The 21,428-nt window shown below is 35.9% G+C and overlaps 1 protein-coding gene across 1 annotated transcript; it reads right to left on the bottom strand.

Moving 5' to 3' along the window:
- Window positions 1–5,808: 5,808 nt before the first annotated feature.
- th (tyrosine hydroxylase) lies at window positions 5,809–13,598 on the bottom strand. The gene is made up of 13 exons (XM_053642148.1): window positions 13,278–13,598; window positions 12,391–12,594; window positions 11,248–11,422; window positions 11,030–11,118; window positions 10,879–10,946; window positions 10,729–10,779; window positions 10,135–10,280; window positions 9,299–9,434; window positions 9,091–9,160; window positions 7,524–7,580; window positions 7,303–7,398; window positions 6,542–6,675; window positions 5,809–6,378 (listed from the first exon to the last, which is right to left on the bottom strand). The coding sequence occupies exons 1-13, from the start codon at window positions 13,359–13,361 to the stop codon at window positions 6,219–6,221; spliced, it is 1,470 nt and encodes a 489-aa protein (XP_053498123.1). The 5' UTR covers window positions 13,362–13,598; the 3' UTR covers window positions 5,809–6,218.
- Between the last annotated feature and the right edge of the window lie 7,830 nt (window positions 13,599–21,428).

The following is a 21,428-nucleotide window of genomic DNA, read 5'->3' as shown; positions in this document are numbered from 1 at the left end:
CACATAAACCTTCTGTATTTTGTTTATTAGTATATGTGTATTAATTGGTTCTGAACAACACACAGTGAGTGCATTAAATTTTTCATTCATATAATAGGCCTATAATAATTCCAGTAATAATAATAATAATAATACAACCCCAATTCCAAACAAGTTGGGACGCTGTGTAAAATGTAAATAAAAACAGAATGCGATGATTTACAAGTCTCATAATCCCATGTTATTCACAATAGAACATAGAAAACATATCAAATGTTTAAACTGAGGAAATGTACCATTTTAAGGAAAAAATACGGTGTTTTTTAATTTGATGGCCACAAAACGTCTCAAAAAAGTTGGGAGGGGGCAACAAAAGGCTGGAAAAGTAAGTGTTACTTAAAAGAAACAGCTGGAGGAACATTTTGCAACTAGTTAGGTTAATTGGCTACATGTCAGTAACATGATTGGGTATAAAAAGTGTATCTTAGAGAGGCAGAGTCTCTCAGAAGTAAAGATGGGATGGAATCTGGATGGAAGCAGATGTTGCTGTAAAACCTGTATATACCTTTCACCACTGATGATGCTTTTCCAGATTCCACAGGCACTAATGCACCCCATACCACCAGAGATGCAGGCTTTTGAACTTAGCACTGATAAAAAGCCGGATGGTCCCTCTCCTCTTTAGTCCTCTTTAGAGGTTTCCAAAAAGAATTTAAAATTTCAATTCGTCTGACCACAGAACAGTTTTCCACTTTGCCTCAGTCCATTTTAAATGAGCTTTGGCCCAGAGAAGACGGCGGCGTTTCTGGATCATGTTCACATATGGCTTCTTCTTTGCATGATAGAGATTTAACCAGCAATTGTGCATGGCACGGTGAACTGTGTTCACAGACAATAAATTCTGGAGGTGTTTCTGAGCCCATGCAGTCATTTCCATTGCAGAATCATGTCTGTTTTTAATGCAGTGCTGCCTGAGGACCAATTAACCTCTAGTGGTTTCTTTTTAGCAACATTTACTTTTCCAGCCTTTTGTTGCCCCTGTCCCAACTTTTTGAGATGTGTTGCAGCCATTAAATTCAAAATTACCTTATTTTTTCCTTAACATTTCCTCAGTTTAAACATTTGTTATGTTTTCTATGTTCTATATTTATATTTTACACAGCATTCCAACTTTTTTGGATTTGGGGTTGTAATAATAATAATAATAATAATAATAATAATAATAATAATCATTATTATTATTATTATTGTTGCTGTTGTTGTTGTTGTTCTTGTTATATTCACAAACTGCAAACAAAAGATAGCTTTTTCCATTTTGTTATTGAAAGAACATCAGAAAAGGAAATATTAAGAAAAATAATAATCAAAATAAATATTTAAGATACAAATATAAGGTAACAGTCACATTACTTTTCAAATACTCTTATTTTTTTAGAATTCAGATTCCAGCTTATTCATCATCTTTACCCCTCCCTTTTAACATGTTACAAAGAAAGAAAACACAATCCAGGTAAATACATTAACTGAACTTGGGAAGATGGAAACACTACAGAATTGTATACACAGACATGCAGACATGTGGCTTTTAACAACTATTAATGGTAGGCGCCTGCCGAATATTGATCAGTAAAGTGTTTCACATTTTTGGTGCATAGTTTCTCCTGGCTTTTTTTGCATCTCATTTTTGGATCATGTAGCAAACCAGTATACATTACATACATACAGTATATTAAGTATATTGTTGTGTTTAACATCTTGCTGTAGGAATACACTGGCTACAATTGGCAGACTGGTTCATGTGATAGTCTGCTTTATCACATTAACACCTTAAACTCACAGGAACTGTTAGCAGGTCTAGATTCACACTCTTGTAACTACATACCTTTCTTATCAGTTAAAAAGAATTCATAATAGTTTTTGAATAGTGTGCTTTAATAATAAAAAGTTCTTGATCGTCTGTTTCTGTGTGCTGATGCTCACTTAATTTCTCAAACAGTCTAATAGAAAATATGTAGCTTTCTTTTAATAAGCCATGATTGCATGTAACCCTGTACTGACTGAACTTGGTTTCACAATTTATGGGCTATGTGTGATCATACATTGCACAAGTATTTAGCTCCTGTGGGCATCAGTCATCCATACACCACACGAGTGCAGCTTAAGAGAAATCATAACATTATTTACATTTTTATTTTAATGCTATTGGAATGCAGTAGCTATAGGACCAAGGTGCAAATATTGAGAGATGTCCAAAGAGCACAAAGGAGAACAGCGTCCCTACTGGAGCTCAGTACCATTGCTACACCTGAAGAGTAGTCCTTCTGTCATAAATTATCAATGAGCTGAGTTACTGGAAGCCCCATTAAGAGGGCATTAAAGCTCTTTGCTCTCAGATCATTTAACGGTTGTGTTAAACAGGAAATCCTGTAGGTCTGAAGGATAATATCATAAATCATTCACTGCCCCATTCATTGAGCTGCACTTGAGCATCATTCATTTTAGCCACATTGATCTCTCTTTTAGCTTTGCAAGACAATGAAAGGCACCACACAAACCCCACATCTTCCTCTTAACACAAGGAAAATGCAAGTTTTAGGTCTAAAAAGCACGTGTGGCTCATGGGTGAAGAATGCAATCAGTCGATAATGATGTAAAGGCATCTTTAATATAATCTTAGATTATTGAAAGTACTCATTAACGGCAAAACAGTTCTGCATTTTTTTTATTGTAAAGAAGTGATTTACCCATGATATTCTAACACTTCTTTGGATTTCTTAGTAGAACAAAGGTCTTCCCTCTATTTAAAAGTATAGCTAATTGGAGGAAAATCTATTTTACGAAAATGTAAGTATGCTGCCATCTGGTGGCTACAGTGTGGAAATGAAATGAAATGAAATGAAATGAAATAAAAATAAAATATCTTTAGTACAAAGTAGTTTACATGGAAAATATTAAAAGATAAGCAAATGCTAAATATCAAATGCAAATGCTAAAGTAGTGTAATGAAATAATCTTTCATTATCACTACTACATACAGATGCTTCACTACTACATTTATTGAAATCACTGTAAATCTATCAAATAAAATAAAATAAAATAAAAACCCAGTAACTACATATAGGACAGAATAAAGAAGCACATTTTAAAAACATAGACCATGCAGACAGTGTTTGAATTGGCAGTGATTTGCAGACATACAGTAAATGGTGAAATTGAACATATTATATCATCAGGAGGCCTATATATCCTTTCTCAAATTCAAATGTAATTAAGATTAATTAAAACGATACATATATGGAACACAGAAATTGATGTTGATCAACTGAATCCATTGTTAATTCAGCACTTTGAAAACACCAGGCAGTGAATCAAACCTGTTTCATGGACCTTGTTTATAACTCAGTCATTCACATTTATCATTCATTAAGTTTTAATAGACTGAATATTTGTTAAAGTGTGTCATGCTACAAGGAAGAAAACTACTTTTGTCTGCATTCACAAAATAAGTGTAAATGAAGTAAAGGGGAAGTGCAAACTCTGCACGCATTTCTGATATCTGATTCTGATGTTTTCTTTTACTGAGATCATCAAAATTCAGTCAGTCACAGTAGGTTAAAGGAAAACATCACCTAAAAAATATTACATACAGTCATGTGAAAAAATAAGTACACCCCATGGAAATTGTTGGCTTTTTTGACAGTTGCAAGACTTACTACCAGATCCTATGATGAAATTTTGGGGTTCTTGGAGACTTCTTTTTGCTTCAGATGGTCTGCTGTTTGGCTGAATTTGCCAGGACGGCCAGTCCTGGACAAATTGGTAGTTGTTTAAAATCTGCGCCATTTATAGATGATTTTCCCTACAGTGGAATGATGTATTTCAAATAATTTGGAGATCTTTTTAAATCCCTTGCCACACTCATAGGCATCCAGAACCTTTTTTCTAAATGCCTTACAGAACTCTTTAGATCTTGGTATGATGACACCAAACTCCTCAACAACAGAGGGAACACCAGACACTAGATATGAGAGGGGTATAAATAAGACAGGTTCCACCTGCACTCCCTAAGCAGGTTCTAATCATTGGCACCCAATCTTCAACACCTGATTCTAATTTTATGGATTTGAAGGTGTGATAAATGTACTTTTTTATATGTGAGTGATCTGTGTTTTTTTGTTAATTAAAAATTGTGAAAGTTACTGCAAAATATCAAATGTATGTGTCATTTATTAGAGTGTACCAACTTTATTAATAGGCATTGTTTTAAAGAGGATCGAATGTTTGCTTGTCCAAATATATATATATATATATATATATATATATATATATATATATATATATATATATAATGATTTCCATGGGGTGTACTCATTTTTTTCACACGACTGTATGTTTATACTGAAATATTTGTGATTTGTTTAGTGGTTCTGGTGATAATTTGCTGATGGGTGCTTTATTTTTGTATTCCTGTGAGAAGATCTTGGTTGTGTGCCACTGGCATCACAGCAGGACATTACTAGTGAAGTTACAATGACGTTCAGTAGGAGAAAAAAATGACAACAATCTCAACTATGAGGGTTAATTGTCAGATTTTGCCTAAAAACAAAAGAGCAAGAGCGTTTTTCACTCACCATGTTTACTCTCATATTAATGAGAATTTCAACCTAGAAGTAGTGGAAACAGCAAACATTGGACTCAAAGTTATACAACACAGTTGCACTGAGTTACAACAAAGACTTAGCTCAGCTAGTTAACAAGTAGTGGCGTAGATGGTGGTATTAGCATGAAAGCTGGAGCTTTGAATCCTGAACTGCTTGAGCAGAGTGTACAGATGTGGATGTGAGAGAGCTGGGCAGAATAAATAACTTTCCTATTAATTTATGAAACCATTACCAATTAACTGTTAAGTGGCAATAGAACAATGTGTTGATGAAAGAACTAAAAATGTCAACTCATTACAATTTCACTATAAAATAAATCTTGGACAGCACTGAAGATCATATAATTTATCAAGCTTAATTTGCAAGCCATTCAGGGTATATATTTTTTCCTTTAACAGTAATAGTATGTCACACCAAATTCTGAATATATTTGATCACATTATGGTCAGCACTGCTTCTCACATTATAGCGACAGATCTGTCAGGCATTTATAAACATAAAAAATATAATAACTTCTACATTTAAACATAAAAAATAATGCAATTATTTCATCTAGGAATATTCATATCAATCAGACCTGTGTACTTCACCTGCAGAGATGAGCACAAGTAGAAAATGCTCCAGGATGCCCAGTACGAGGGGTGCTTTGTAATCAGTGACACTGTGTAATAAATGTGTGGTATGATGACAGATGTAATAATAATAATATTAATAATAATAATAATAATCTTTACTGTATATATAGTAATATATAATATATATAGTATATAATAATAGTGTCAGAGATCCTCAATATTTGTCCATAATACATGTATATTATAGCATTTGATCAGAGTTACTCATTTATATACTGTAGTAAAAGAACAATAAGACACCTGTGGTCAGCCATTTCAAACAGTTTAATTGTATATATTGTTGATATTTGCTGTTGTTGTATTAGCAGCACCTGATTGCCACAATGGCAAGTAGAGCAGGAATGCTGTTTGATATCAGCCACCACAATGTAAAAAGCGCACCCACCTGCAAATAATACTGTAGCTGAAGCATCATCACTGTGGCACTGAAAAAAGTTTCACTGCTTTTGTCAGCTATTTCTAGATAAATACATAATTGGAAAAAGCATCCAGTGCACTGTGAGCCAGTACATGCTAATGAAACATGTAGCGAGTTTATTTATTTATTTATTTATTTTGCATGTATGCAGATTATATGTTTAAAATACCCCTATATTCTTAATAATTTAGAATTTAGTACTGTTCATATATTAATCCTTATGCATATATAGAGAGAGAGCTTGGTATTACCTAAATAATAATGTTTTATTTCTGATAAATAGGATTTGGTTTCAATAATGATTGAATATGAGAGTCGTCTTCTTTGACACAAAAATGAGAGTCACAAAGTGATCCAGTGAGGTCTTTGGAAACAAATTCCAGCATGAGGTCATTTTGTTGCCATTGAGCTTTTTAAAAGCAACCACTTTAGCTGCAGCAGAAAAATACAAGACACACAATATAAAGAAAATGCCACATAGTAAACACTGAGGATCAGGGCAGCAGGTGGCATGAACCGGTAAACTCAGGCCAGTATGTTCAAGGCATCTGCAAGGACCTTCAATTCTTCTTTCACCATCTCCAATCCTCCTCTAATCTTCAGTGGGTTGTCGAGAACTTCTATGCTGTTTGTGTATGGGTCGAACCGCACTGAAAATGGCCTCTTGATCCCCATCGAATACATTCTGTCATTAAAAATAAGCAATAACATTTAGAACAGGTCATATTATTTCTTTATCAAATGTCACTGAATCATCCCCTAACAGAACTTATACGCCTGATGCGTATAAGTTCGCATAAGTATAAGTATATTAGTGTTAAATATTGCAATCATCAGCTCCTTTTTACCTCAGTTTATCTTTAGCATCAGAAAAGCTCTCAGACACAAAATAGACAGACTGGTAGGTCTGATCTTGATATGGCTGCACAGCTACAGTGTCTGGGTCAAACTCTCGTCTCTCTGTGTCATCTGAAAGTGCATGCTGGTGAGAAATAAAAAAAACAGACATAGGAGAATGCGTTAAGTAAGGAATAAAACACAATAAAGTGTGCATATGTATTAAGTAAAGTGAGTGTGCAGATTTGTTATAAAAGGTGTAAACAGTTTCCTAACCACCCCTTCCCTTTTTTATTTATGTATTGAAAATAATAATAATAATAAAAGGATTATTGCAGCTTGTCACTGAAAAGTCCTCTTCCTTTCCCAATAGCTTTACTTTAAAGTGCTGACACTGACTGAAGTCTTCTTTGCTACATGTTAAACATCTCCTTACATGAAACCTCACCTGAGCAACGTCTATAGTTTTTTGCTGTTAAATAATTAATTGGGTGGTTTTTTTTCATCACTTTCTTTTTTTTTTTTTGGAGCGTCGTCCATATAAGTCTCTGTGAATTAGCAGTTACTATGGAAATGATTACATATCAGAAAAAGCAATTTAAAAGAAACTTGTGATTTGCCTTGTAGCTAACACAACGTCAGCGTTGTGCTGTTAAAGAAAACTAATCAGTACCTTCTGACCGATCACATTCAAGAATTCAACACTGGTGCAGTATAATGGCGTATGATAAAGATGAATATTCAATTGGACTGTAACAAAAGGGACACTCACCATTAGCTCACCGTAGGAGGAAAGAAGGCCCGCTCCATAAGCTTTCACCGTGTCTCCCTGCTTACAGAGTCCGAACTCCACTGTGAACCAATAAAGCTGAAAAGGCATCCATACACAAGCATACACTTTAATAGACACAGTTATCAGAGCTCAGCAAGATTATAAAATACATATCAATTAACTATAGACATGCTATCCTATGATGGAAGAAAAATACTCACTGTTGACAGTTTCTCAATGTCATCCTCTGAGGCACCAAGAGAGGCAAGACCAATGTTCTGCAAATACAGATATATCAGACCCACTCTGACATTATAGATGCCAGGAAGGAGTTCTCAAACATTTTCTAATCAGGTCCCCATTAAAGTGTTAAAAATTATGGACCCGCTTATACTCACAACACAAACTCGTTTTATTAATATAAGCCAACTACAAGCCTATTCTTATTTGTATATTGGAGCCATTAGAGTTTTGAAAGAAAGCCGATTTGAAATATTTTGTATAATATTAAAAGTTTCTTTGGTAACACTTGAACTTAAAGGTGCATTTGGTAATATTAGTCTTTTTTCTTTTAAGATTAGGTGCTTAGATGGAGTCTATATTTGAATGATTCCTGGCCATGAACAAAAAGCTACACCCCCAGGATCTAAGGTGGCCCGTATACTGTCTATAAAATGACTGACATTAAGTGCATTTAAACACAGACAAGCATTCTGGACCGGGAGTCTGTTTTCCAAAGTGACTTCATACACCTTGAAACCATTGTTGTTGTTGTTGTTGTTGTTGTTGTTGTTTTCAGGGATTTTTTTTTTCATGTTCTAATAATCTTTCAGGTTATTTGTAAGTTTTTCAATGTGTACAAGGATTAAGTAAAATATAATATAATAACTAATCCATCTTTAAGGTTTGGTAATAATACATAATTTGCTCATTAAAGATGTATGATTAATTAATGAATAATCTTTGCTTGTGACATGTGATGTGTTGATTAATTCTATATAACCGCAGCTCTGAATGTAGTTCTGGCTGCAAGGTTTATAAGATTTACATGTGTGTTTTTAGTTTTTAGACACACTTTGCACGTTGCAGGTTCACGATAACCTAAGCTGCATTTTTGTCTTATTAAAGACAAAAAAGTGCTGAGGGAACAAATTTTTTTTTTTTGCAGCTGTATAAATGGATAAAAAGTATGAGGTATCATTCCTTAATTCTAAGAAATTGTTCCGTCAACAAATTGCTGTGGTATGAAAAGAATACAGTAGTTAGGGATGTGTTTGATTTGTGGTGGTAATGGCATCACACCATCCCATTGGTGATTATATTCTTATAACAACATATCCACCCAAGTGTAAGGTTAAAAACTTAAAAGTTTAATTAAATTAATACTTAATAATAAAACGAATAAAATAGGCAAAACAAGGCCTTGAATGACAGAGAATCACCAAGACTGGAGTTGGGAGTCCTTGGTGACTCGCTTAATTAAGTATTTACTAATGTTTACCAATATGTTTTCCTTTTCTATATTGCATTTAGAAATGATTCATGATTTTTGCATGATCCTCTTTTACTTTAGGAAATGAACAACTTCACTTGAATAACACATCAGTGTGACCAGCATCATTTTAAACCCATTAATCATCATGTCATTAAAAAAACATTATAATAATAAAATCACAGATCCTCCATATACATTGACTCCAGATGGAATCTACTTTGAGAACAGTGAATATAGTATTTTTATTTTATTTTATTTTTTTAAGACCCAAAAATGCTGTATAACATATTTACCTGGGAAAACTGTGCAAATGTTTTATCAGCCAGCATAGGAACATGGCCCAGGAGTTCATGTACACAGTCCCTACAAAGAAAACATGACCATGTTCAGGTGGTAAGACTCCCCTTTCACTTATTAATATATGATAACAATGTAGTTTAAAGAGCAAATGTTTAGGAGGACTTGATGTAGGGTAAATATGAAGATGTTAGATCTTCTTACGGTTCAGGGGAGTGCATTGGGGAAGAGGCATGGCGAATATACTGGGTACACTGGAACACACGGAATGCCAGACTGGCCAGAAAGTCTCGTGCTGAAAGAAGACCTGCCACAGGCCTCAGCTGGAACCCTGTACGCTCTGATAACACAGAGAAATATCAGTACAATAAACCACTTGCTCTTCCTTTACTGCTTATTCTAGTATGGTCCTAAAATGCATATCAATAACAACCTACAGTAACCAATACCTTGCGCAACTCCCTCATTGCTCTAAAAGAACATTTCTAGTATACGAAAAGCTTTTGAAAGTAATAGAAATAGCATAAGAACAACCAAAAACATTAGCTAAACTCAAGAGAAAAGTGTTTTTCATGAGCGTCTCAATTTCCAGGCCTGATTTGACAAAGACAGAGTCCTATAACAGTTCTTAATATTATACCATACATGTTATATATAAAGAGTTATAACATACATGTCTAGAATACTATGCATACAGGGGATATATAGAAGCAGATATACATACAAAGGGTGAACATACATTCAAAGGTTTTTCTCCAACATTAATAAACTCACAAGCTTATTCAACTGTTCTTGTTATATTGCTATTTGTTATTTTTATTTGTCTTGTGATAACGAAGGTACATCTGTAAAATCCACTAAACCTCATAATTATATACGAGTTTGTACAGTTTTGCTTTCAACTGTGAATACAGTGTTATTTAAATTTAGCGTTAAAAACAACAAATGTGTTTCCACATTTCATATTTCAGTTTCATTACTGATAGAGAGCAGTACAACTAATAGGCGAAAAAAGTGGAAAAACTTTGATACTTCAATACCTTTCAAAAAGCGTGAGACGTCCTCTAATTGAGGGATGCTATTAGGGCTGTAACCACAGTGTTTCTCCAGCAGCCTGAAAGCCTCTAAATGCTCATTACATGCATGGGTGGTGTACAGATCTCTGAGGGTATTGTAGACCTCTCGCCTGTCAACACACACACACACACACACACACACACACACATACACAAAAACACACACATACACACAAATAGCATTTACAATCCAAGGTCAGATTATGAGGTGTGTAATTCTCACAAAATCATTTGACTTCACAGCCGTCACTTGTCCTACCACAGGTGCAAGCCGGTCCATAATGAAATTTCCATGTCAAATTTAAAAAGGACAGAAACAGAAAACATGCTAACATGATGCATGGCCTAGCAAGTTGACCTGATTTGTACTGTGTAAACCGATTCCCTCTAAGTTGCACAGCCTGTTCTGGTAGTGATTGCGTTAACGCTGCATGCTGCCGTGGAGTTAAATCAAAATGTAACAAATCAATTTATCTAGAAACATAGCACTGGAGAAACCATATGTGTGCATATTTAATGGAACAGTCTTGGCTTAAATATCTATTTAGCCACACATACCACGTTTGAATTTCCTCTTGTGTGTACTCCACCCGAGGGATAGTTTCCCCACTGAAAAGAGATAAATGATATTTTCCAAATGAATCAAATTCATATACAACAAAAATAGGGCAAAAGTATGATGGTAGCCATGGTCTGGTCTTGACTTACTGCTTATATTTGAAAGCGATATCTCCAATCAGTTTTCGTCGTTTTATGTACAAAGGGTCTGTGAATCCCTACAGGAAAGAAATTGTGACTTAAAGCTCTTTTGGGGTGCAGTGAGAATATCATCACACATAACAAAAGTAAATTTACTCACTGGATGATCCTGATCCAAATCTGGATCAAATTTAGTCACCAGGTGATGGCATCTATCCAGTTCTGCAATTTTCTTTGGGAACCAGTGAACTTGAGAGGATGGAATGACCAAACGAATATTATCATAACACATTATTATAAAGCGTTTCAGTTGTAGTCCTAAAAGTATAATTAAATTAAAATGTAGCCTGTAATAGTATACAAATGCAAAAAGCTTACATTTCACCTCTTTAGTGGTTCTGACATCTTCTGCAATCCTTCTCAAGGAACTGACAAGTGTATTTACATCTGAGAGATGAACCTCACAGCGCACAAAATATTCCAAGTCCTGCGGGCCATCTTTAGGTTTACGGCTCAGTCTGGTCTCAAGATGGTGCATCTTGGCTTCGAATGTCTGTGAATAATACGAGAAGCATTTATCGCTTCAAAGGGTGCAAGTAGCTGAAATTGACACTAGTATGTTCTTCATACTGTTTGTGTGAACAGCTGATTATATGCACATGTACCTTTGAGAACAGTGAAAAGTGATATTATAAAATTATAGATTTTTATACGACCTGAGCATATATCATTTTAATAATAATTTAAAAATCTATTAAAAGTAGATAAATAAACTCATTTAGATTTTTCTCCAATGTCAATAATTATTATGTTTAAAATATATCATATTTCAGTAGTAAATATTTACTGTCAGAAACCTTATGGAAACAATAACAACTGTAGCTTGTTTACGTCTGATTAAAAGGTATTTTTAATATAAAAATCATTTCTAATGCACTTTTAAATCGATGCATAATTCATACTTGAGTCAGCAGGCTGGATTTTCTTTCTTTTTTTTCTTTTTTTTATTGGTTACCCTACACTCTCAGAAATAAAGAAATGGCGATGGTATGGTACTATAAAGGGAATTTCTTCTGTACCATCTCTTTTAAATGTGTATTTTATATTTGACCTGTTTTAAAGGTACATCAGTGGTCATAATGGTTCAGTTATGTACCTTAAGTTATTTTTAAATGTATGAGATACATTCTACAGACACAAAAGATGTACACTTGATGGCACCACCCAAGAGAAATGACAGTTTGGGACCTTCATTTCTAACGTTAATGGATGTCATCACACTGTCCAAATCTTAAAAACTGTTTTCTTTGTTTGTTTGGGTTTTTTTTAGACATATTCTACACATAACGTCCGATTACTGTATGCACAGGAAAAACCATGATGAATAAGGCTTGCTTGGGCATGTTTATTATTTTGGGGTATTGTGATTTAAGGAGAAAAGAATTGATATGAAAAAGTGAAACTGCGCGTGTCCGTCATCAATATTTCTTTAATCGTACATAGCTATGGAGCTTTACCTACCTCGAAGACCTTGAGAGTGCGAGAGAGGCCCGGACTTTTGGAGCCTCTGAGCGTGAAGAAGAGGTTGAGTAGTGCTTTTCCGTCGTCCTCCTCAAACACGATGTGCTCGTTCGCCTCCGCCGCCGCTTCCGCCGCCTCCGCCGCTTCTCTCTCCTTCCGCGCGTCCTCGATCAGACTCTGTCTGCGCCCCACGAAGCGCTGAGACTGAGGCAAAGCACACAGAGACGGTGACCTTGGGGGGGTGCTTGATGGGATATGCATATAGGAAGTATTTCCACTGCCAAAGTAAATCCTTTGTCTGAAATAGTGTCTGTGCTCCAGTATGCTGAACTATATTATCTGTATCTTTCACCTGGGAACGTGCACAGGCTGTAGTGTACCTTTTTTTTTTTTTTTTAAGATGGTGTAAAAAAAAAAGAGGTACATAACTATCTTTTACAGTAACGCTTTAAAGGTACAATATATGCACGTGTCTAACTAAAAGATAAATACGAAAGGTAGGCTACAAAATGTGCACCCTGAGAGTTTTTCTTAGTGCTGTTAAGATCTTAACTTGAACAAAGTGATCATCATCTAATGGTATAGGCTAATGCTGGTCTCTGTGCTGTGATGCGTTTGGGAAACTCGGTCCAGTACGGCAGCATGGTGTTTAAATGTTGTCTTAAGATTCTCTCCCTCTCTCCTCTCATGTTTATCTTTATGCTGTGCGCTTTGGGTGGAAGTGATGCGCATCTCCAAAATGCGCACAAGCCCAAAGCGCATCATACGCACTGCCTTATGCTACAAATAACTGTAAATCAGAACAACATCTATGAAAATCTATCACTTTCTGGTATGTTATATATATATATATATGTTCTGGTAAAGATAAGAGTCTGTGCGCTTACCGTGATGGAGTCGGAGCGCTCCAGTTCAGACCCAGCTCTCCTCATGCTTTTGGTGGAGGAAGTGGAACTGGTTGAATTTGGCATTCTCGGTTTCTAGTGATCTCGCCGTTCAGAAGCTCGGATATGTCTCGGGGACGCTCGTGTGTTTTTGCATCACTGACTGTCTAAGCCCTATATTTATACGGACAATTTCTCTTTACTGACGTCAAACCCAGAGCTCCCATTTTCGTCCTCAAACACTTTATAGCCTCTCACACCCCTGCTCTTGTTGTATTTAATCCCGTTAGCGCTGCGTGCTTTGCCATTTTCCAGTTATTGATGAGCAAAAAATTGGACTAATCTGCGATCAATGAGCCATGTTTGATAAACACGTTTTAGACATTTTTTAAAGGTTGTCCTATTATCCACTGACTTATATATATAAAAGGATAAAATTATTTTTAAACAAAATATGAATAACAACACCAGTGTAATAATGTTATTATTAATAATCCTTTAATTTAATTTATGCTTCAAAAATGATTTCACTATAATCACTACACTTTACAGTTGGGAAAGTACTTGTAAAAATTTTTAGTGACAGCTGAGTAAAAATGTAAAAGATTTTACAAGAACTGACACAATTCTTTATCTTTTTTAAATATTGCTCATTTGAGTCACGTTTTCATTAATCTAATTTTGCTGTGGTTATGTTTAATTACACTAGAATATACATTTTCTTAAATATCCTTAATCTTCAAATCACAAGTTTAGAATTAATTACATCTTTGAACACAAATGTTACACAACTAGGGATAGTAAATTCAACAGTTTCCCCCATTATGAAAACCTCCCTCACAAGACTAAAGGCCAGAGAAAATTCAGTCACTTTCTAAGCTCAATTCAATATCCATTCCCATCCAGCCTGCCAAATTCGATTCTGAATAAAGCATTGCAAGTTCCCTGGACCACTAAATGGAGTTTTATCTCCAGCTGAGAATAACATGATTAAAAGATGCCTACCATGCTGTCCCCCGTACCCCCTTAGGGAACTCAGACTACTTGATGATTCGCCATATCCCAACATATAGACAAAGGCTGAAGCTGCAGCGGTGTATGAGTGAGGTTGTGGAGGAGCTACAGAACTCTTTTGAATTAACCTATTAGGACAATTTCAAAACTGTACTGTTTCAAATAACATACAGTACATGGCTATACAGACACTATAACAGCTTTACTTTCTGTGAAGAAATGTGTATCTCCCCAAAACTGGTGGTGTGGTGTAATAACAAGCCCTGCTTCACTTCAGCCCTGCTCTAACAAGGAGCAAGCTTACTGGTATGGTAACCTTAAGGCATATAGGGAAGCCAAGTATGCCCTAGAAAATGTAATTACAGCTGCAGAGAAAGCATACTCAACCTGACTGAAGGACCAATTCTCTGCTATGCATGTTCCTCAGGAGATACAGGAAAGGGTCACTGATTTTAGGAAGAAAATGCCATCTCATTCCACACTGGGACAACAGTCATAATAGGCCAAGGCTAAGCTGCAATGGACTATAAGAATAGCTGAGGAGGCCACTGGCTGCAGCCTACCATCCTTACAGGACATACACATAGCCAGAGTAATTACGCATGCACAAAAGATCTTGGCTGACCATCCTTTCCATAAAACTTCCCTTTGGCAAGTATTTCTGGTGAGTAAAAAGCAAGAACTACAAGACAGAAAAACAGTTTCATTCCAAGAGCTGTAGTAGCTATCAACAAACTCCAACTACTCACTCAACAAGATCACTTTTCAGTACTATTGTGTACATTCAATAGTTTATGGACAACATCTTCATATTAAACACCACCTTTGCAATTATTTACAATTTAAACCTTATTTCTCATCCATTGTCATGCTCTTGTAAAGTTGTGCTCTTGTGTATACAGTATTCTGTTGTTGTTGTTGTTGTTGTTGTTGTTGTTATTGTATGTCTGCACATTTATACCAAGACAAACTTTACCTGCACATGTGCATGGTGAACTAAATTGATTATGAGTCTGATTCTGATTCTAAAGTCATGTAAATGTAGCACAGATGCAGTTACTGCTTGAGTCACAGGTGCTACTGCAGCTACGGAATACAGTAGCTACTTGACTGTGCATGGGTTAGCATGCTGCAGTGTGCACAGCAGAAATGCTAAAGAGCAATGATGTGGCCCAGGGCTCTCTGCACTAAAAAGGGTACATTCAGCCTTCATTAAGAGAGACAGATGAACAAAATAAGATAAAACACAGGCCGACATTAGGATAACGTGTGCCACCTTTTTGCCTTGGCCTCAGGGCAGGAAATATGGCTTCAACTGTCATTTTTCTCTCTCATGTAATATGCTGCTTTCTTTAATGACACACAAACATTTTTCTGTAACATTTCATTTTGTGCTAGAAAAAATCATAAAATAAAAAAAGTCATAAAATAAAAAATCTATAACCAAGTTTGTACTGAAAAATAGGTTGCCTTATATATATAGTGCCTCCACTAATATTGGCACCCTTGGTAAATATGAGCAAAGAAGGCTGTGTAAAATTGTCTTTATTTTTTAATCTTTTGATATTTTGTTTTAAAAAATTTCACAAAAATACTCTGCTCTCATGGATAGCAAACAATTGCAAAAACAATACAGGTTTATCAACAAAAAAAAGTATAACTTTGTTAAACATAGGTGGGCAACAATTATTGGCACCCTTATGAATTCATATGAGGAACAATATATTTGAGGTATATTCCCCTTGATATTTTACATTTTCTTTAGTACACCTGGGTGACTAGGAACAGGAAATTGTTCAACCATGACTTCCTGTTTCACAGGGGTATAAATATGAGGTAACACATAGGCCAAATTCCCTTAGTCACAGATAACAATGGGTTACACCAAGGAATATAGCTGTGATTTGCGGCAAAAGGTTGTTGAGCTTCACAAAATGGGAAGTGGCTATAAGAAAATAGCACAAACATTGAAAATGCTCATTTCCACCATCAGGGCAATAATTAAGAAGTTCCAGTCAACTGGAAATATTATGAATCAACCTGGAATTGGACATGTGTCTATATTGTCTCAACGCACTGTGAAGAGGATGGTTCAAGTGGCCAAAAAAACGTCCAAGGATCACAGCTGGAGAATTGCAGAAGTTATTTGTGTCTTGGGGTCAGAAAGTCTCCAAAACTACAATCCAAAGTACCTACATCACCACAAGTTGTTTGGAAGGGTTTCAAGAAAAAAGCCTCTACTCTCATCCAAAAACAAACTGAAGCGTCTTCAGTTTGCCAGACACTACTGGAACTTCAAATGGGATCGGGTTCTATGGTCAGATGAAACCAAAATAGAGCTTTTTGTCAATAAACACCAGAGGTGGTTTTGGCGCACACAGAGAGGTAGCCATATGGAAAAGTACCTCATGCCCACGGTTAAATATGGTGGTGGTTCTTTAATGTTTTGGGGCTGTTTTTCTGCCAGAGGACCTGGATATTTTGTTAGGATACATAGCATCATGGACTCTATCAAATATCAACAGATATTCCCAAACATTAGTTTTCTAGAACAAAATGAAATGTTACAGAAAAATGTTTGTATGTCATTAAAGAAAGCAGCATATTACATAAGAGACCCTTTTCAGACAAAAAAAAAAAAAAAAAAAAACCACAATGAAGGCTGCTGTATTTTGCTGCAAAAATACAAAGCAAGCGCAACAAGTCTCCAGAAGAGCCGTGACTGGTTCTGCAAGATGCTCAAAAAAACTTACAGCTCATTTCCTTATAGAACTGTGCTAATTGTACCGGAGACCACTATTTTTATTTATTTATTTATTTTTGTCACACCAAATATTGACTTTGTTTCATTTACTACTGTTTACTGCTCTTTACGGTTGTTGTTGTTGTTGTTTTTCTCATTTCATTATTTTTGAAGGTATCTTTGCTATACAGCATTTCTTTGCATGTGCCTAAAACCCTAAAACTTTTTCACAGTACTGTATATAGAAAGTGATAGTAATAATAATAATAATAATAATAATAATTATTATTATTATTATTGTTGTTGTTGTTGTTGTTGTTGTTGTTATTCAGACATAATACAGCAAAACTGAAAAGTCATGAGTTGCTAAGCTCTGAAAGGAATTGGGGTTAGGGAGAAAAATATTACCACTGGTCATTTTAGTCATAAATGAGACTCAGTAATGATTTATATCCCCATAATATTTTGTGTTCTCACAAATATTTGTTTCTCTAATTAGTTAATTGAGACCAGAATATTTTCTCACCAAAATAAACCTAGATAATGTGAGATACAGTATCTAACACTAAATCAGCAGGAGAAAGAACATTGTAATTATTTTAGATTAAAAAACATGTGCAAATATCACATGGCTGACTATTGAGGGTAAAGGTGACCCCTCTAGGGGAGGGGACTCAGCACACAGGGTTTTCATACAAATGACAGCAATGACGAAATTACGTCCTTCTGTCCTTTATCAATCATTCACCCTTTATTCAGTTTTTCCCTCTCCCTTTTCTGAAAGTTACAGAGGTTCCCTGGCACAAGGCACACAATTATCGCAATTATGTATTGAGTCCCCGGTAGCGTCCTCCTCGCATTGTGCTCGGAGGCTCGCTTTTGGTGTATAATTGTTAGACGGTGTAATTGCGGCACGCGCCCAGCTGGGTGATTATTCCTCATCCTCCTCAATTCTGTATTTTTTTTGTTTGTTTGTTTGGGGTTTTTTGGGGGGTTTTTTTGTCTATTGAGCATTTGGTGTTTCACTTGTTTCTCTGAGGGTCATTAGTTTTTCCAATTTGAAAGAAGCAAAAAATATTTGATTATTTTCACATTCAATTCTGTAGTAATAATAAATGATCAAAGACACATTTGGGGTGGGACATATTTCTAAAAAAAAAAAAATTGGCAGACTGCCTAAGGCATCAGTAAATTTTGTTTAGTTCACACTACTAAAGAGACTTGTTTATGGACATCTTACTGCCAAGAAATTGGACGTTTTGTAATCCTCCTCAACAACCCCTTGAAATGCTCCATCAGGTCCCCCATGTGTCACAGTCATAAAAGCAGCTTGGAAATGAACAGAAGCTGCACTCGTGTTGGTCCCCTTTACTGGCAGAATTGTATTGTGTTTTTATGTGTCCATGTTTCCTTGCCAGTCACAGGCCACATGTAGTGCAGCATGATCTAAACCCTGTAAACAGCTATCTGACTCTTATTTCCCATAGCCCAGGGCGTCAAACAGACTACTGAGTGCATTCTCATTTGATCAGGGTTTGCCACCAATCCGCCTTCTTATTACTATGAAAAGAGAAGGGCATGATTTCTTTTAGCTTTTTTTTGTCTTGTTTTATTGCTTTTGTCTCAATGGTAACATTTTATTCACAAATATAATGTGCAAATATCCATTCGTGACGTTCTAATGCTAATTGGAAACATTTGGTGTGACAGTGTCATGAAATCACTTCCAATCGCTTTCCGAGTAACTACAGAATTAGTGTAAATGCTTTGTGCTCTGTCCTTTCTGTTAAATGTGATGTAGAGTGAAGGTAATTACCCATTTGCTTTGCAGTGTGTCAAAATACAGCTGCCAAACAAAATGGCTAATCATGTAGAGTGCACTTTCATTACTTTTTACACATGTAATTTGTCAGAGGTGGTTGAGTGTTCTGAGGATGGATGCTCAGTGATCTGTGTTGACGATGCTTGAGTCATGGCTGCTTACCCTGACTGTGTCTATGGCTCCTGTGAGAATATGAATTATGCAAACTTTATACCACAGTGCTGTTGATTTCTCACTTCTGATTGGCTGGACTGTTGGTTAGTGTTCTATAAGAGCAGGTCTGACATTAGTTCCACTTGCAAGGCAAATCACCAGTTTATATTTATACACTTATTCTAATACCAGTCTCAGTTTTCACATGACTTTGATGATAAATGAGATCTTTATTTCGCATTATTGGAAGCAGTCTCCAGTATCAGTGCTTTGTAACAGGAAAAAGCTGTAATTTTATGTTTTTCAACACAGGAAAGTCTTCAGACAGAGAGTTTGGCGGTTTATTAGTAACACGACATGTCTTACTTGACTTATTAACTTTATGAGAGAGAAAAAAGCCGACTGGGGAAGGAATGAGTGTTTATAGCTGCCGTATATGAAGTACCTTGTCTTATGAATGTTCCAAAACATTAAATGTAACTATATATTGATTAAGAGTACAGCATCCATCTATCTATTTTCTATATTGCTTATCCTGCACATTGGGAACCTGGAGCCTATCCCAGGGAACTCAGTGCACAAGGCGAGGGACACCCAGGGCGGGGTACCAACCCATCACAGGGTACAATCTCACACACATTCTCACACCCATTCTAACACTATGAACAATCTGGAGATGCCAATAAGCCTACAACACATGTTTATGCACTTGGGGAGTTCTGGAGGAAACTCACGAAGCACGGGGAGAACATGCAAACTCTGTGCACACAGGGCAGAGCCAGGATTTAAATCCACAAATCCTGGAGGTGTAAGGCAAATGTACTAACCACTAAGCCACATGCCACCTGAATACAACATGTTGTTCTTTAATAAATTAAACATTGTAATAATGGGGCACAGTGTTGCAGCTCACAGCTCCAGGGTCCCCAGTTCGATCCTGAGCTCGGGTTACTGTCAGTGAAGAGTTTCTATACATGTTCTCCTCGTGATCATGTGAGATTCCTCTTGGTTACCCGGTTTCCTCCTACCTCCAAAAAACATGCCAGTAGGCAGACTGACTAAGATAAATTGGCCCTAGTTGTGAATGAGTGTGTGAATGTGAGTGTGCATGGTACACTGCTGTGAGCTGGCATCCCATTGAAGGTGAATTCTCAGTGTTCTTGGGATCTACTTCCACCCTGACCAGGATAGAGCAGTTACTGAACATGAATGAATGAATGAATGACGGTATGATTAGAGAATGGTATGATATGTTCCCAGGTCGGCCCAGATGTGACGGAGGTGAAGGACGTTTGTCATAAGTCATAATAAATCATTGTGCTTTTCAATCATAACTTGGTAGAATTTCATGAAATGCGTCCTGGTATATTCTGATATACTATATTCGATAAACAGTACTGTGCAAAAGTTTTAGGCACATGCAAAGAAATGCTGTAGAGCAAAGATGCCTTCAAAATAATGAAATTGAATATTTCTACATTAAAAAAAAATACAGTATAGAGCAGTAAACAGTCATAAATGAAAGTAATAAATGAAGTCAATATTTGGTGTGACAAAAAAGTAAAAAATAAAAATAAAAGAGTAGTCTCCTGTACAATTTGTGCAATTTTATAAAGAAATTAGCTGGCCAGTTTTATTGCAGAACCAGTCACAGTTCTTCTGGAGACTTTTACTGTCGCACTTGCTTCTTATTTTTAGCAGCAAAATCCAGCAGCTTTCATTATGTTTTTTGTCTGAAAAGTGTCTCTTATGTAATATGCTGCTTTCTTTAATGACATACAAACATTTTTCTGTAACAGTTAATTGTGTGCTGGAAAACTAATGTTTGGAAATTTAAAATGTTTTTTGTACTGCTTCAATAATGTTGAAGTCATAAAATAAAAATCTTTAATAAAGTTTGTACTAAAAAAATATGGTGCCTAAAACTTTTGCACAGTACTGTATCTGCAAATTAATAGTAACAGATGTTCATTTGTTCTGCACAATTTTAGATTAATTTAAATTTGGATTAAAGTTTTATTTATATATAAATTGATGCACCTGTACCCTTCACATAACCTTAATTCATGGAAAAAATTATTTGTTTTTTTCAAGTGAATGTGTAATACAGACCAAAAATGGGTGTTAAAGCTTTTACCTGGAGGCGATGCTGGAGTGCAAGAAGACTCCACACAACCCACATTAGTCCCAAATTTTCTTTGGGAGTGAACACTTTATTGAATTTACCTTTCCTAATGGCACCATGTGTAGTGCCTGCTTGAGGGCAGACTAGAGCAGGATGTGATAATTACGGGCACCCATATCTCACTGACACATGTTCTAATTAAACTCTGACATTTTCCCGTCTCAGCACATGCACCCTTTTCTGCTCTTACTACCTTCATCTGTTTTTAAATCTTTCAGTTCAGCTTTACAAAAAGAT

Source organism: Ictalurus furcatus, chromosome 14 (assembly GCF_023375685.1).
Source record: "Ictalurus furcatus strain D&B chromosome 14, Billie_1.0, whole genome shotgun sequence".
Classification (NCBI taxonomy): Eukaryota; Metazoa; Chordata; class Actinopteri; order Siluriformes; family Ictaluridae; genus Ictalurus; species Ictalurus furcatus.
This window is presented reverse-complemented; position numbering and strand designations above follow the sequence as displayed.

Excerpts from the sequence above, each read along its gene's own strand:
- th (XM_053642148.1), bottom strand. The coding sequence starts at position 13,361 with ATGCCAAATTCAACCAGTTCCACTTCCTCCACCAAAAGCATGAGGAGA. Across the intron at positions 11,423-12,390 it reads GCACTCTCAAGGTCTTCGAG|ACATTCGAAGCCAAGATGCA; the intron begins GTAGGTAAAGCT and ends TATTATTCACAG. Across the intron at positions 6,379-6,541 it reads GATGCTAAAGATAAACTGAG|AATGTATTCGATGGGGATCA; the intron begins GTAAAAAGGAGC and ends TTTTAATGACAG.